Source organism: Nipponia nippon, unplaced genomic scaffold, assembly GCF_047370975.1.
Source record: "Nipponia nippon isolate SJK-2023a ecotype South Korea unplaced genomic scaffold, ASM4737097v1 scaffold_16, whole genome shotgun sequence".
In the NCBI taxonomy this organism is placed as follows: Eukaryota; Metazoa; Chordata; class Aves; order Pelecaniformes; family Threskiornithidae; genus Nipponia; species Nipponia nippon.
The window spans coordinates 5,763,551-5,779,160 of NW_028262332.1; the positions used below are offsets into that span (position 1 = coordinate 5,763,551).

The 15,610-nt window shown below is 48.6% G+C and overlaps 1 protein-coding gene across 4 annotated transcripts in view; it reads left to right on the plus strand.

Annotated features, from left to right (window-relative positions):
• COL27A1 (collagen type XXVII alpha 1 chain) overlaps positions 1-15,610 on the plus strand; it is a 217,981-nt gene that overhangs the window by 176,315 nt on the left and 26,056 nt on the right. For all 4 annotated transcript variants that reach the window (XM_009476232.2, XM_087753107.1, XM_087753108.1 and 1 more), the window contains 3 exons: positions 65-118; positions 914-967; positions 2,457-2,564. In XM_009476232.2, coding sequence (XP_009474507.1) covers positions 65-118; positions 914-967; positions 2,457-2,564 — 216 coding nt within the window. The remainder of the gene's footprint in view (positions 1-64; positions 119-913; positions 968-2,456; positions 2,565-15,610) is intronic.

Below are 15,610 nucleotides of genomic sequence, written 5' to 3' on the forward strand. Positions count from 1 at the left end.
TGCTTCATGCTCACTTGCTGTCAGTAAACAGCTTGTCTCCATGTCTGTGGTTCCTTCTTTATAGGGTGATCCTGGCCAGTTGGGAGTCCCCGGAGAGCAAGGCCTCGTTGGCCAAAGAGTAAGTATGGTCACCTTCTGGTAGGGCTTCTCTGCTGCGCCAGTTCCCCAGAGGCTCTGTTCCCTGTTCGCCCACAGCCTGGGCCGACAGACCCTGCTCCGGGCATCCTGTAACCCTTATGGCCCTTGTTTCTTCTGCGGGTGATGGAAACACCTTCCTCGCAGAGCCTGTCAGCTTGAGCTCACCAGCTTACCTGAGCCTCCCCGATGCTACAGTGCGGCTTTGCCAAGTGCTGTGACAACCTCGCGTATGAAAGGGGCAGTGTGGGAACAGACCCGTCCTGTTCCCCAGCCGAGCGCAGCCGGGAGGGCACAGTCTGCACGGGGCAGGGAGATGCTGGAGCAGAAGGCGGGCATTAAGCACGGAAACACTGGCTGCACTATGCACACGGAGGAGGGAGCCAGGGACGGGATGAATGCATGGATTGAAGCCGGCAGTGGCTCTTGTCCCTTCTTAGGACTAAGGTCAGTTGTTGGAGCAGGATGGGGAAGCCCCAGGTTAAATGAATACAGACTGAGCCCCCTTTTCAACACAGGGAAAGAGGTCTTCCCGCAGGCCAGCAGCAGGGTCTGTGGAGGAGAAACTATGGCTCAGAATAAAGCAAGAGGCTGAACTCCTGCTCTTGCTCCAGGGAGAGCTTGTTCAGCATTAGAGTATGAGACAGGACATGTGTCAAAGTGCAGGGCTGGGCTCCTGTCACTGCAGCCTGACTCACTGCCACGAGTCAGCTGCCAAAAGCATGGGAAAAAAAGCATATTTGGGTACAGCCTTATGTTGCTTGCTTCTGTCTTGCAGGGAGAATCAGGGCTGGAAGGGGACAGCGGGCCACCCGGGCCGGACGGTGTCAAGGTAAACCTCACTCTCATGGTATGTTTCAGCTCTCACCCACATCTCCATGCGCTCGGGCCCTCTGGTTCCCGGGGGCAGGTTGAAACCAAGGGGGTTGTTGGGTCCTCTCTGCAATAAGCCTCTGCCCTGCTCCCTTTTTCTGCAAGTACACAGAACGGACTCCTCCTGTTTCACTCCTCTACCCACATTTTTGGCATCTGATCAGATCTCCAAAAAGGTCAACTTCTTCAAAATCTAGTTTCCAACAATTTGTCTGTTTTATTTGAGTCTTTACAGATTAATTTTCCAACTAACCAGGAATTCCCGGGCCTGGCAGGGGAAATCAAGAATTGTCCGTCACTCTCCCCTGCACTGCTGACCAGAACATTGTTAGCAAGTAAAGAAACCAGATCCCCTTCCTCTTGGCAAAACCCCAGGTGCTCGCTCAGGGCTTGCACTGCGCTCTTTATCTAGCTGCTGTGAGTTTGCTACCTTGCCTTTGGAACAGGACTCTGATTTCTGTCCCTGTACAGCCGGCCTTTCCAAACAGGCCAACAATTTTGTTCCATGGAAAGAAAAAGCAGCCGGTCCCACAACAATGCAGTTTATTGCTTCGCTCTGGTTAAACTATTTGCCATGTGTCTCTACATCTGCTTATCTCTGAATGTTGGACCAAAAGACGCCTCCTTCGAGACAGTCAAGACTTCTGTATTCTCTTACCACCTCTAACTGTCCCCAAGAGTTCTTGAACCAAACCAGATCTTTTCAACCTGAATGTGTCTCTGGGCAGTAGAAGAGCCACTGCTCACTGCAGGAGCATTCATTTAACCAGGAGAGATGTTGCTATGCTCTCGCTAACACAGGTGCAAGTGGAGAACGACTCCATCAAGGCTGGTTGGTTGCACAAGCGTGGGTGCTGCTGTCAGTACAGAACGGGCCTTGTGATTGTCTCCATAAAATTTTGTGCCATCAAATGTAAGACCGGTGATTTGACACGCTACCTACTGCTTGGACCACAAATCCTTCACAGGGGCAAGATGACACTGTTTCGCAGTGTTTATTCGAGCCCTGGGCTGATTCCCATTTGGCAGCAAGAGCCAAGCGGCCGCTCCAGACAAAGCCGTCCTATTAAAAATCTTTCAGCATCCCGAGCTCAGAGCTTCTGGGTGAGGCACGGGAGACTTTCAGATCTTGTCTGTCTGTCTCATTCCCGTGGGAGTTCAGGCCTTATTGCAGGAGAAGCAAAGGGGTTCAGATTACCCTGTGTAATGGGGGAGTTCCTTCTCCTCCAGCCAAGAGACTTTATAAAAAAAGAAACCTGGTTTTGCTCATTTTTTAAATGTCAAGCGTATTATGACTCATCCTCATTCATCCTTTTGCTTGCAGGCTCTCTTCCTCTCAGACTCCTGAAATATTAATTATGTGGTGGGTTTTTTCCTTGCAAGAGCCGTGTACAGTGACCCATGTGTTGTGTGGGTATGAAAAGCTCCCACTCTCCTCTCTTCCACAGGGAGACAAAGGAGAGCAAGGCCCGGAAGGAGAGAAAGGAGAAAAAGGCAACGAAGGACTGAAGGGAAAAGAAGGGCCTCCTGGATATCCCGGCATCACAGGTGTCCGAGTGAGTCTGCAAAACCAGCCCGCTCCCCTCCATAGCTGGGCCGTGGGTTTCCTGTAGGAACTAGTGCTCTCCTCCCGGTGCTGCACGGGAGGCGGTGCGTCTATCTCAGATCGCCAGGGTATGAGTATTGGCCCAGCACAGCTTCTGCACCCTTCATAGGGCCACCTGCACTCTGCTTTCCAAATTAGCAGTTGCATCTAGCCCCAAAAGGATCATCAGAGTGCTGCGTGCTCTTGTCTAAATCCCTGCATGCAAGATGACTTTAACCTTCCTTCTGGCTGCAGCGTGAGCCCAGAGGTGCAGTACGTGCTCCCCAGCTCAGGCGTCGGGGCACAGCTGGCACACACCGAGCTCTGGCCTGCAGAAGGCAAACCGGCTCAGCTGAAGAGTCGAGATCCTTTTACAACGAGAGGACAAAAGAAAGTTTGCAGTCTTGTGTCTGGGAGGCTGGATTGCATTTAAATCCTAGCAAGAAATAAATAGGCTTTTTCTTTTTTTTTTTTTCCTTATTTTTATCGACAAGGGTAGTAATTACTGTAGACGTTAATACTACTATAACAGGGCATGCCATGTTGCAGCAAAGCACCTGGGGGCAGATTGAGAGGGAGATGCAGGCAGTGAACCAGGACACTGCTTAGGGCAGGAGGTCATCTGAGATGTGACTTGTTGCAAATGTCATAAAGTATGTTATTTTTGTGAAAAACTACATCCAGGAGGCTGTTTGGTCTTTCAATCGAGATACACACTTGAGATGTGGATCACTTCTCTGGTCTGCCGTAGGCTTTGGGACACTGTGCCTCTCTACTGCATCTCTAAAATGGACCAGCTCGCAGGGTATTAAAGAGGGATGTACAGAGGGCTGCGAGGAGCTGAGTTTCTCCTGGCTGTCACAGCTGGCCTTGGCCTGGAGTTTGGAAATGGCCAGATTTTGCCTTCTCTCACTCTTGTTTGATGATTACTTGCTTGCTTCTGGTTTTCCCTTCTAAGGTTTCCCCCTTAAAAATAGAAAACAAATAGAATAAATTAGCAGGAAATTATTCTTGAATCCTCAATGAATATCCTAGGCATTTCTGGTTCCCTTGGAGTTCTGATCTCGGTGCCATAGAAAGAAAAAATGTGATTCTGGCTCCGAGATGAGAGCTGCGGGGCCAGAGGAGTCAGGCAGGGTCTGGCCTGGGGCTCGTTCGGTGGTGCCAGATGGAGAATAGGTCTGCCCAGTGCCCCAGTGGGCTGCTCTGCAAGCCAAGTCAGGCCCTTCTGCTTGAAATGTGGAGTTTATCAGCCTGATGACATGATTTATTCATTGTAATTATTGTTGTGGATCAAAGTTGTAGGAAGCATGGACTCACAAGGCTCTTTCTGTGAAGCCATAGCCCGGTCGAGTCGGATGCGGCCAGCCTGGCCAGCGTGGCCGTGCTCACCCATAGCACAGGTCTTGCTGCTCCTGCAGCCAGAGATCATGCCAGCTCCCTCCGGGAGGCATGTGGTCAGCCTTGGCATGTCAGAAGGAATGAGTAGACCAAGTTTGATGGCAGCTCTGAAATCCCTGCCCGGGATGGGTGGGAGGCAGCAGGGCAGGCAGGTAGCTCTGAGCACTGGGTGGATGCTCAATGTTGAAGTGTGTTGGTTTTCCCTTTGGTGATGTTGTGGCTGGCTAGGAGGAGGGCAGGGAGAAGCGTGTGAGGGGATGGAAGCAGCAAAGGGGCTGGATTTCTGTTATTTTGGGGCTGAGGTTGGGAATTGAGCACTGACTTGACTAGAAAGTGGAAACATTGGCTTAATACTGCGGTGCAGCACCATAAATGTGCAGAATAAGGCTGTAGTCCTGCCCCAAATAAGGCCATCCTTGGCCACAGCCCCTGTACCCACAGAGAGCTCTTTGCAGGATTGGGACTGTACCCCAGGCGAGGGGTGGTCCCCAGTATCCCAGCTCCCTCCCAGCTGCAGGCTGGCATGGCTGGACAGCCGCCCTCAGCGCCCGGCCCTCCGCGTGCTGTACTTCTGGCTGGTTCACATGTTTATATTGTGCATGTTTTAGGAACCAATAAAAATACTAAAATCATGCAAAAGCCATATTAAGTTATAAAGTATAAAATATAGATTCTTTCAGACTCCATCCCTGCTGTTTGCCAGCATGTCCCTGGGAACATGATGCCGTTTTCTGTTTTGTTTAAAAAAAAAAAGTCAATAGAGCCAAGATTCCTGCTCAGAATCACTCCCTTTTGGTTTTTTTTACTGCAGAGTGCTTTATTTCCATCTACTATTTTAATATGCTTCTTTGTATATCCTTATGTCTAAACTCAAGCAGACTTTCAGAGACCTGCGCAGGCTCCAGATAGCACTGCCTCTTCTGCCAAACGCCTGGCCATTACCTAATATACAGGCTGGTGTTCCTGTGCTCGCTGAGGTAATTTAAAGATGGAAGTCCTCTGACAGAAGTACAAATAGTTTTTCTCTTTCCATTTTTTCTTTGAGACTTTTATCCTACCTTCCCATGGAGAAAATGTACAAATATCATTGGGATCTTCCCTAGATTTCTGCGAAGATAAAGCTGACAGCTCAGAGATGCAAACTGCTAGAGATAACTGCAACCCTCTCCTTTTCAACTGAGGATTGGAAGCTGAGATATAAAGTCAACCCATCCTCTGCAAGACATACCACAAAAGCCACCACAGGCACAGCCCACCACAAACGTGTACAATGGACAAAGATAACAAAAATCTTGTCAGGGAAAAATCCTGAAGGTATTCACCCACGGGCAAGTGCCAAGGTTGCACAGTGACAAACTCCTGTCCAGGATTTGTAGGGTGGCATGGAAATTGCCTGGGGAAGGCGTGGAGGCACTTGCATCGCAGGGAGGAGGCATGCTGGGTTTGCGTGTGCTGCAGATACTGTGTGTTTACACATTACGCACGTTGCATATGGTTTTAATACATGTGGTGTGATAGTTTTATGCTGTCCAATGCTCAGTTTAGATGGTTTTAAAGAGAACTTCATCTTTAGCTATTGCATCTTCATTTGGTCTCTCCTGGCCTGACACCCAGGAGTCCTTACATCCATGCTTCACTGCGTTCCTGCCTGGATCCACTGACTTTTCCCTGGGCTAGAGATGTTTGCTTCTGCTCCAATATTGTTGAGATAACCTGTTCATCTACAAAGAGGCCAGGGGAGACGTTAATGCTTCTGTGCTCTTAGCAGGAGAGACACACACAAGGATCTGTTTAGTTACCTGTGCCAACAAACTGACCTCCATCTGGGAGTGTGTAGCTCATCTTCTGCTTCTGGAAGAGATTCATGTTACCTCGAGGAAACTGATGCCCATCTGCAGCCGTGGACATAGAAACCAGCTTCTCCTCCGCTTTGGCTTGGCCCTGTGTTGCCCTATGCCTCAGCACTAGAGGGGACCCACAGAGACGTGCCCTCCACAAACAGCAACAGCCCCTGGAAAAACCCTGTCCCTGCAGCTACGCCACTTCTTGAAGATTCTTCCTTAACACCACAGACATGTTTAGTCTTAATCTTTATTTTGCTTATGTCTAAAGGAACATGACACTTCACTATCAAGTGTCCTCTTGACAGATGTAGGAAATGAGGTGCCTGATTGCTCTGAAATGATCTGCCTTTATCGCTGGTACATTTTGCACATACTGGCCTGGGGCAAAGGCCTGGTGCTGGCAACGCCCCGTGTAGCCGCAGAGCAGGTGGAAGCTGGGGAACTTGGCAGGGCACATACAAGCTTGCACACCACGTGGCAACGGGCCAGCACAAGGGATGGAAAGAGGTTAGCAGTTCTTCGGTCTGCACAGTCGTAGGGCTCCCTGAGAGACAGCAGATGAAGGGATGTCCTGGAGCACCTTCACAGGTGCTAAAGCTGGAGGAAGCATAAAGGGTCAGTGCTGCCCTTCTGGGTCATGCAGGAGATGTTCATCCGGCGATTGATTCCTACAGCCGGGACAAGTCTGGCTTTACTGAGCCAAGGTTCTGTTTTCCAGAAAGCTGTCCCGATGCTGATATAACATTACCAGCCGAGCACAACCAAACTTCCCTTGGTGCTTAAGAAACATTTTTCAAAGATCGTTAGCTTTAACGTGGCTCAGCCATTTCCAGTTAACATATCTGAAAACCGGTTTCCACTGTGGTTTTAAATCTCAAACAAAAGCAGCAGGGAGGCCCCAGCTGAGTCTCCAGGGGTAGTTTGTACATGTTTCAAAGCCAGTGGATTTCAGCAAACAAACCTGGCAGCTGAGATGGTCCATGAGTCTCACAGCTGTGGCTGGCAGGACTCGAGGCAGCTGGAGCTGAGATACACAAGTATCCGCTATCTTTTGGTCACTTTGTCCAAGTTCACACTGCTCCGTTCAACTCCAGTTCCTGCTCAGCAGCGGGATGGGCCAGTTGTCATAAGAGAGAAACCAGGGCACCTGAAACACTAACACACAGCTGAGTGCAGGATCCACTTCAGATTTCAAAGATCACATCAGACATGTGCACCTTTCCTGAGCAGCTGTCTTGTATATTATCTCCTCCCAGTCGTTTCCATCTTCTTCTAATACAAAATTGTTGCCTTCCCTTGATCTTCACTCTCTTCTGGACTTGGCCATTTGTCCTCTGGTTGGCTTGTTTGAGCAGCAAAGAGCTGAAGATCTCTTCCCCTTGCAGAGCACCAGGGACTGTTTGGGCATCTCCATTCAGAGAGACTGGCTGGAGACGCAGATCCTGGGGTCAACAGTGCGGGGAGCAGGAGCAGGAGTTGTCCACTGGAGATCCAGACTTTCTGTACAGGCAAGGCAGGACAAGGCTATGTCTCTGCAGTTTGTGGGGAGACTGGAAGATACAACAGCCTGTCGAACCTTGGCATGGCATCCATCAGCAATGCAAATGTCACAGTGTAGTTTGCCAAAATAAAAAGCTAATCTATTTGCCGTCCTGTCATTGTATGAGGGGATGGTGCCACGGAGCCTGAAATATCCAAACAACGTTGTTGGAGAGTAATGTACGTTTACAAAGGATCCAGCTGCCAGTCAATCCTGCTCTTCACAACAGAGGATAAGAGTCAAAGGTTGAAGTCACTGGTATGCAACCATCAACCTGGACACAGGCAAGTGGTCCCTGAGAGTAAAACCCCCAAAAGTGCTCCTCTGCTGCTTCTCCTCTCCACCTACAGAAAATACGGCATTTCAGCCCTTCCCTCGGAGGACAACCAATCCGCCGGTGGCTGTGTGAAAGGCCCAAGCCAGTTGGCAGGAGGGAGGTGGTGGGTTTCCAGCTGCTCTCCATAGCTCTGCACTGTGGTTTTCGTAATGTGCTGGTTGTCATACAAGGCAGACATCTGATAGCGAGGTTTTTTACAGTTCCAGGAAAGCAATTGGAGAGCCTGTAGGTAATGAAATACAACATGCTCTGAAACAAGAAAATCCCTCGTTGTTCAGCAAAACTGGGAGCCGAGTTCTTTTCTTTTTCCACTTCCTTTTTAACCTGAAATCCTATCTGCAGTGTCATTCAAGCCACGTCAGGACTCGGAAAGCTTTGAGCCAGACGCTCCGATGGTATAAATCGCCATAAACAATTACATCAGAGAAGATCTGGCTGCGTGTGCCGGCCCTGCTGCGTGGTGCAGATGTGCACCAGCAGACCAAAAGAGCTCTAAGGGCTGGTAAATCCTTTTGCTCTCATGCGACAAGGTCCAAAGTCCTTTTGTTTGGTCTCCAAGAAGGTAGAGTGACGGAACTGGGCTGGCATGGAGAGCTGAGAAGGTTTTTCGAGGGAACTCACAGTGTTTTGAGAAGGATAAAGCCACTATCCAGCCCAGTACAGAGCGCTGGGTGAACTCGTGGCTCTTGGCTCCAGTGCTGTGGTCTCAGCCATGTCGCTCCCCAGAGCGGCAGCAACTCTACACAGTATTGGATGTTGTCCTGAGGACAGCATCCTTCCCATCATGTTCTTGTTTATCCATCACCTACAGGCTACAATCCTGAAGTGGAAGGAGGACTTGCTGGCCAGGATGGACCTTCTGCTCTGAACTAGCAGAGTCGCTCCAGAAACGGCACGCTATGGTCACAGCTGAGATGGGGCTGGTTTCTGGGCTCTGTAATGCCAGGGTAGAGCAGGAGCTCATTCTCATCCGAGGCGCTGCTCTATTATGGAGTTGTCCAAACATCACTTACAGCAGAATTTGTCCCAGAGTGGTTTTTTGCTCTTTGTTCTTTTCTGTTTCCTGCCACTGAAAACATGATTCAAAGATTTTCTGCAACAAAGTGCCTCGCTCTGCTGTCTCTGAATCCAGCCATTCACTCTGAACACATGAGCTCAGCGACAGCTGGCAACGCCACATCACTTATATGGCATTCAGCTCCCTGAAAACACTGAGGCTGCCGAAGGACAATCCGGGAGTCCCTTCTGGTTTTAATCTCTGCTGTCCATGCAGGAATCTATGCTTTTTTTGATAATGTGCTGAGCTGTTTTTTCCAGGAAAAGCTGGGTTTTGTGCCCTGGTCTATGGGTTGTCTGTGGAGCTCTTACTTGAAAGGATTTTCAAGTTGGAGGGGGTTACCCTTCAACTGAGCAATGGAAGGAATGGAGAATACTGGGCTCGGTGTGCAGGGGAGGGCTGTGGCAGCCCCAGCAGTGTGCCAGAGGTAACAGCGAGCACTTCACACCCTTAATCTAGGAAATGAGTATTGTTACCCCTAATCTTGCCCTTGAATAACGCGTTAGCAGTAGAGGCACAAAGTAGTAAAGTGACTTGCCCAGGGTCATGCAGGAGGTGGGTCGGTGGCAGGGGCAGAGGGACGGGGAGCTCCGCAGCCCCACTCCTGTGCCCTGTGCAGTGGCTCGGTGCGGGCTGCGTTGGCCCGCAGGCCAGACACATCTCAGTAGGTGTTTCCTGGCACAGCTGTGCTTGTCAAAGGGCACGGGCCCTTTGCTGCAGAACTGAATGTCTCCTGGGCTTGTGCATGATCCGCATCCCAAGCCACAGCTACCCCTGCTGCACGGGAGGAGGGGACAGATCAGGACACACTTTTCCTGCCCTACGGCCTGTCCTTTCCAGTAGCTGCTACATCAGCAGGGCCAGTTCCTATACTGGAGTCTAATTTCTATAGCTGAAGGTGCTTGCACTTGGCCATGGCATGTCATTGTGTAACAGCCTTGGACTATCATTATTCGTGTGGACCAATATCTAGCAAAGCCGTAAGCAGGTATTTGCCTTGCATCAAAAATCAAAGGCGAATAAAGTTGCTCAGGAATGTAGTCAAACGTGCTTAAACTCTCCCTTGAACGGGGCGAGAGCAAGGGTCAGGGCGAGTGCCTCTGCGCAGAGCTGCAGCCCACAGGTCTCTCTCCTTCCCCTTCTAGAAGCGATGTTGTCATCCCTGGGCAGCTCTGCCCTTAGCTGCAATCAGCATCTCCTCCTTTTGCTTTCATAATCAGTGCATCGCTGATGGTCCTAGGCTCAGCCTCTTCTGTAGAAGTGTAAACGTCCCATTTTATGGAGAGATACATGCTGGATTTTCTTGTTTGGGACATTTTATTGTGAGGGTTTTTTTCCCCTTTGTCTGCTATTCTGGTACCTGTGACTCAACCCACTAAATCCATTGAAACCTTCGGAGTGGACCAGCATTGCCTGTAAGCCCTGGGAATCCTGCAGGGAATCACAGAGCTCTCCCAATCCCCAGGGAACCGGTGCTTGCAGCGACCGAGGTTGCTCTCCTGCAGCGGAGGGGCCGTTCGCCCTTGCAGTGAGTCAGCCAGCACTGCCTGGCCTCTGCTGCTCGGGAAGGCAGGCTGATCCCAGCTGGTCTTCGTTTAGAGTTAATAGGAGTCGAAATGAGCCAGAATTTGAAATAAATCCCATTGACTTGGCACGGTTTCTTTCCTGACTCAGACGAAGGAGATGCACTTTTTGTGCAGTTACTCCCAGATTCCCCTCCTTATTGCAAGAGAGGATTTCATTCCCCTCCTCTTCCACAACCCCAGGGTATCTGTGTCCTTCAAAAGGAAGATATTAACCCTTAGTGTTTGGGGGAGGAAAAAAAGAGCACAAGTAGTGCTTATTAGTGTAAATCGGAGTTATGCTGCCCAAGCGCTCTGTCTATTCCTTTCTTCCCAGTTATCAGCTTCCAGCACTGGCTAATTCTTTGGAGCATTTTGGTGTCATCGTGTATGAAAGCTTCACAGCTCAGTGGGGATGAGAGCCTCCACTTTTCCTGAGCTTCCCACCCACCGATCAAGCCTTTTGGTGGCACTTTTGTCTCCTGTGCTTCCTTAGAGATGCGGAAATAGAGGCAAAGAGGGGGAAAAAAGGGATTTTCCCAGAAACAACAAATTAGTGGCAGTTCAGGGCTATCAGACCAAACCACACCAGCTCAGAGCGCACAGCACTGCTCTGTACATGATTCTCTTTGCTGCCTTATGCTGTGACTGCTTAGAAAAAACAAGTTAAATAGACCTCGTCATCCACAAAACCAAAAGTGGCATATTTCAGAGCAACATCTTCATGCAGATAAGAAATTGCACTAAAGCAGAGAGTTTGGGATACAAGATTTTGGGTTGGATTCCACATTTTAAGCTGAGGAACTCAGCTGAAAGGAAAGTCGGAGTGACGCTAGCTGTAGGCTTTCCATCTGAGATCTTTTTTATAGGATTTCCCCATCTCGCTTTTTCTTTGAATTCAGCCAGCCAGCTCTACCTGCACTCATCACTCGGGTTTCCACAAGCAGGCCAAGAGCCCATTACTTCCCAGTGATCCCAGTGAAGCCCTCTGAACCTCACAGTACAATTGGGTCTTTCTTCTCAAGAACAGTTGAGTCTTTCTTCTTTCCCCATACTCATTCAGGAGCTGCTGCCCTGTCTCCTCCCCTTCCAAACTACTGCTAGGCAGAGTGATTATGAAATGTGTTTCTTATAAATCCGAAACATTTATGTCTTCAAATGCCCAGCCCCAATAATCCCACTAATTTCCTGAGTGCTTGTGAACTGTCCTCCATGGGGGGAGGCTTCTCTCGATCAAAGTTTATTAAGTAGAGGTTCTCATATGGAGACATTGCTGAGCGGTAGGAAATGATATGGGGCTTTTTCATTTCCCTTTAAATGAGCTCGCTGGCTGGGCCCTGAACAATATGGGCATGGTCATCCTATGTTTCATGCTTCCTACCTTTATTCCTGCCTTAGCTTTTCTGCTCTTTTACATCCAGTGCCTCAAACTATCACCATTTTTTTCCCCATCACCATTGGCACTTTCTTTTCTTTACTCAGTAGCCGCATTCTGGTTCTTCTATTTCTTCCTGCCTCATTTTTGGTAGGGAGGAGTGACCTCAGACTTTCACTTAATGACATCAAAAAAATTTGAAAATATACTCCCGCTCCACAACAGTCCTGAGTAATCCTGAACCTGCCTGAGATGGGCTTTGGGAAGCGCTCTCATCGGTACTGTGCCCTCGTAGATCTTCCCTCCTGTGCCGTGCTGTAAGTCTGCAAGCAAAGCAGAAACGTATCCATCCTCTGAAGTGCCAAGAGCCACAGTCCCCCTTGAGTCAAACCAGGGCGGTGAGTCACGTCTCGGTAACCACTTCCCCGGATCTAGTGCGTGTAGCAGAGCATCACCGAATGTGGGGGACGTTTGGGTCAGCATTTTAACACTGCTTGTTGTTTGGCTCCATTTGGGGCATATCTCTCTGCAGTTCATTCAACTTCCTTATTTTGTTTTTCTGGATGTTTTTGTCGTAACATAGATTTCAACTGTTGATGTCTTGAGAATTTAAAGCTGGGCTGCTCATCTCTTTGCTCCCAATAAAGGTTACTGCTGTGCCGTGCAAGAGACCTGACTTTGCTGCCAAGGCCATCAGCAGCTGAAAGCCTCTTTTTTCCTTAAAAATTAATCAATTTGCATTGGAAAATAAACTATCCAGCTTTTCACTTAGGGGAATATCTAATGCCATACTAAAAAAAACTTAGAAAATTTGGTCCTTACTGAAGCTGGCAATGAAATTTTAGACCTAAGATGATCGTATTTTTGCTTTCCTTGGATATTTTTGGCATACCTGAAGGCATGTGACTTTGTAAAACTGCTGCTTTCCACTGTCCCTGGTCACAAATACCATCATCTTCTGGAGGCACTGATGTGCTTCTCTAGCGAAGAATGCAGTATATAAAGAGAAATCACTATTTAAAAATAATCCTGCTCACAGAAGAAGCTTGGAAAGAAGATTTGTTTTCTCAGCAAACTGGTAACCCAAAGCACACAACAAAATGTGTACAAACCCCGAGAATAAAAGCATCAAGTGTTTAGTGCCTTGGCACACTAACCCAACTGATTTGAATCCAGCAAAAAGAACTTGGAATTAATTATTCTTATGTATAGGCTTTTGTACATTTTCTGCCCCTCGTTGCTGCCTCTGCTAAAGAGTAGGAGCCCTAGGAACTTCACATTGCAGTGAAAGAGGTACCAAAAGATGCTAGATTCCTGAGGTACTTTGGAGGCCCTGAATGAAGTTACAATCTCACTGAATTTTATTTTTATCCTTTTTATTGCCCCCTGTTCTGGCCCTGATTTTCCATCCCTGGACAGATGAGTCAGAAGAATGGAGAGAAAAAGGATCTGACCTTTTCTGAAGGCTACCAAAGTTATTGCTGGGCTTGTTATTGCCTGTGTAACATTTGGCATGTGACAGTGTGGTGATTTCTGGGAACTGTGCACACCACTGCCTATGTGCCCTGTAAACGTCTGGGATTGCAACAGTCGGCAACCACATCTGGAACATCACAAGTAGAGATATTGCATATCTGGGAACCCCAGACAAGTGTTGAACTGCCTCTAAATTCATCTGGGCAAAATTCCTGCGCAGTTGGAGAAAGCACATCCAGGAAAATCAGACATATAGTAGGCTTCCCGCTCACCAGCAGAGCTCTGCTGGCCAAAGTCCTAGAAAGCATGCTGGTAGAGCACAGAAATGTCCTCTGCTGATAGAGCTTACTCCATTCGAGGAGGTGACTCAGGCTGCAAGATCCAAGCCACGTCTCTGCTGATGGTGTCGCCAGCACGGTTTGACCCATTTATTTATACCAGCAAATCTTTTAACCGGCAGATGAGAGCTGACAACAGTGAGGGAGGCTCAAAGGAAGATCTCTTTGGTTTACTGCGAGAGACAGCTGGTCTCACTATCACTGACAAGAGTTGGAGATGCTGCCAATTTTTTTTCTCCTCCAGCAATGAAGAAGGGGCCGCACCCCAGCTGGAGGACCCAGGAGAGCCTTCTGGAGTAGATGAACATCCCTGCTCAATGAGGCCAATGCGTCATAAGGGGGAAAGCCGGTACAGGCAGTTTATTGGAGCCCATATCTGTGTTCGGACTCCACCAAGAGGGAAAGACAAGCTGAAGGAACCCAGAGAAAGCTGAGCCCCTGTTTGAACATGGCACAGTCTTCTGTAGATCAAGTTTATTTTTGTGAGCAGGGCTTCGACTGTCAAAGTTGGGTTTCATGTTTTGTTTTTTTCCTTCTCCCAGATGACTCGAACCCTATATCTGTACTTCATGACTGTGGGTACAAGCATGAACTTGAATGCTGACAGATTTTAGGAGCAGTGTGGAAATTTTGTTTCTCAGATGGGCAGATTTAAGGCCTGAGCCTGTCTTCTCAAAAAGCAAAGACGTTTCCCGGTGCAGAGTAGAAGCAAGTTTCAGTCATTGCTTCCATGGGCGATGCATCCAGGTGGGGGGAACCAGGCTGTACTTCAACTCTCCTGAAGTAGCTGCGAGATCCTCGTGACCTCCCCTGTGAACGGGGTCTATCTGCCCTGCACAATGATACAAGGGTACGTCTCATCAATGCACAGATGTCTGCATTTTTTACAGACAGTGCAAAGCATCCTCATCCTGGGGATGGAACCGTAACATGGAAGTATTTTTTCAAGAGCTGTTACAGCACAGCAATTCAGGAGCACATCTGAGTGTGCAAAATGACTCTACTGGAGAAGATCAAGGGCTTGGCCATCACTGGGGTCAGGAAAAGATTTAGATTAAAATAGGCTTTCTCCTATTTGCAAGAAACATCTATTGCCCGTGCTTCCAAAAGATCTTAGTGCACAGTCCAGGGAGACTGATGGAAAAACACTATACAACTAATTAGAAATCCCAGTTGTGTCTTTATTTGTTCACATCTTGTTTTGACAGCAAATGTTTGTGAGTGATTCCACTATTCGGTCTCCAAATTTTCAAGCCGCTAAGCATCACTGCAGAACAGGGTCTGCGAGCATTATTGCTGCTTCACTACACACATCCCGACCGATCCGTGGGGAAGTTGAGGGACCTGGTACCAGGTCCAGTGGTGAGCTAGCTGCAGAGCTGGATGGGGATGGCCATGTCCCAGGCTGATGCTTTCATTGGGGAGGGTTTCTCTGTACTCCTGTCAAAAGTGTAAATCATGTGGGTGACGCTGGAGGCTTGGCACCCACAATTCATCGTGTATTGCGGCTGCTCAGCGTCTGTGGGAAAATAAATCCAAAAGTGATCTCTTGGAAAGTGGCAGCAAAAAATAGCAAGGAAAAATCCCGAGCAGTATGGAAGAGACAACAGAACAGGAGTCACGTACTCCTCGGCAGGGACCTGTCCTTTGTGAAGCTCTACTAGCATTGGCAAGGCAGGCTCTTGAAATGTTTGATTTAGGTAAAATGGAGCTATCCCCTTCAGGGAACTGAAGAACTGGCACAACTCTTTAGGGCTATAATAAGTCTGAATTGCTCCTTTGTGTTAAGAGCAGGCACTTATGAGGCCCATGTTTCAGATCAGAGTGAAAACCCTCCGATACGGCTAGCTTTATAAGTTGCTTTTGTTCAGCTGAGGCTGCACCATCAACGGTGGTGAAAATTATACCTTCTTAACTGGGAAGCGGGAGAGCAGAGGGAGAGATGCAGTGCGGGTGTGTAGATGCTGTTGAAAAGTTTGTTGCCATTGCCAAAAAGCATGAGTTATTTTCTTCAGTGATACTTTTGCTTCTTTCTGTCAAATCCAAAATATGTTGTCTGCCTTGCAGCCAACGGGATCAAACACTGA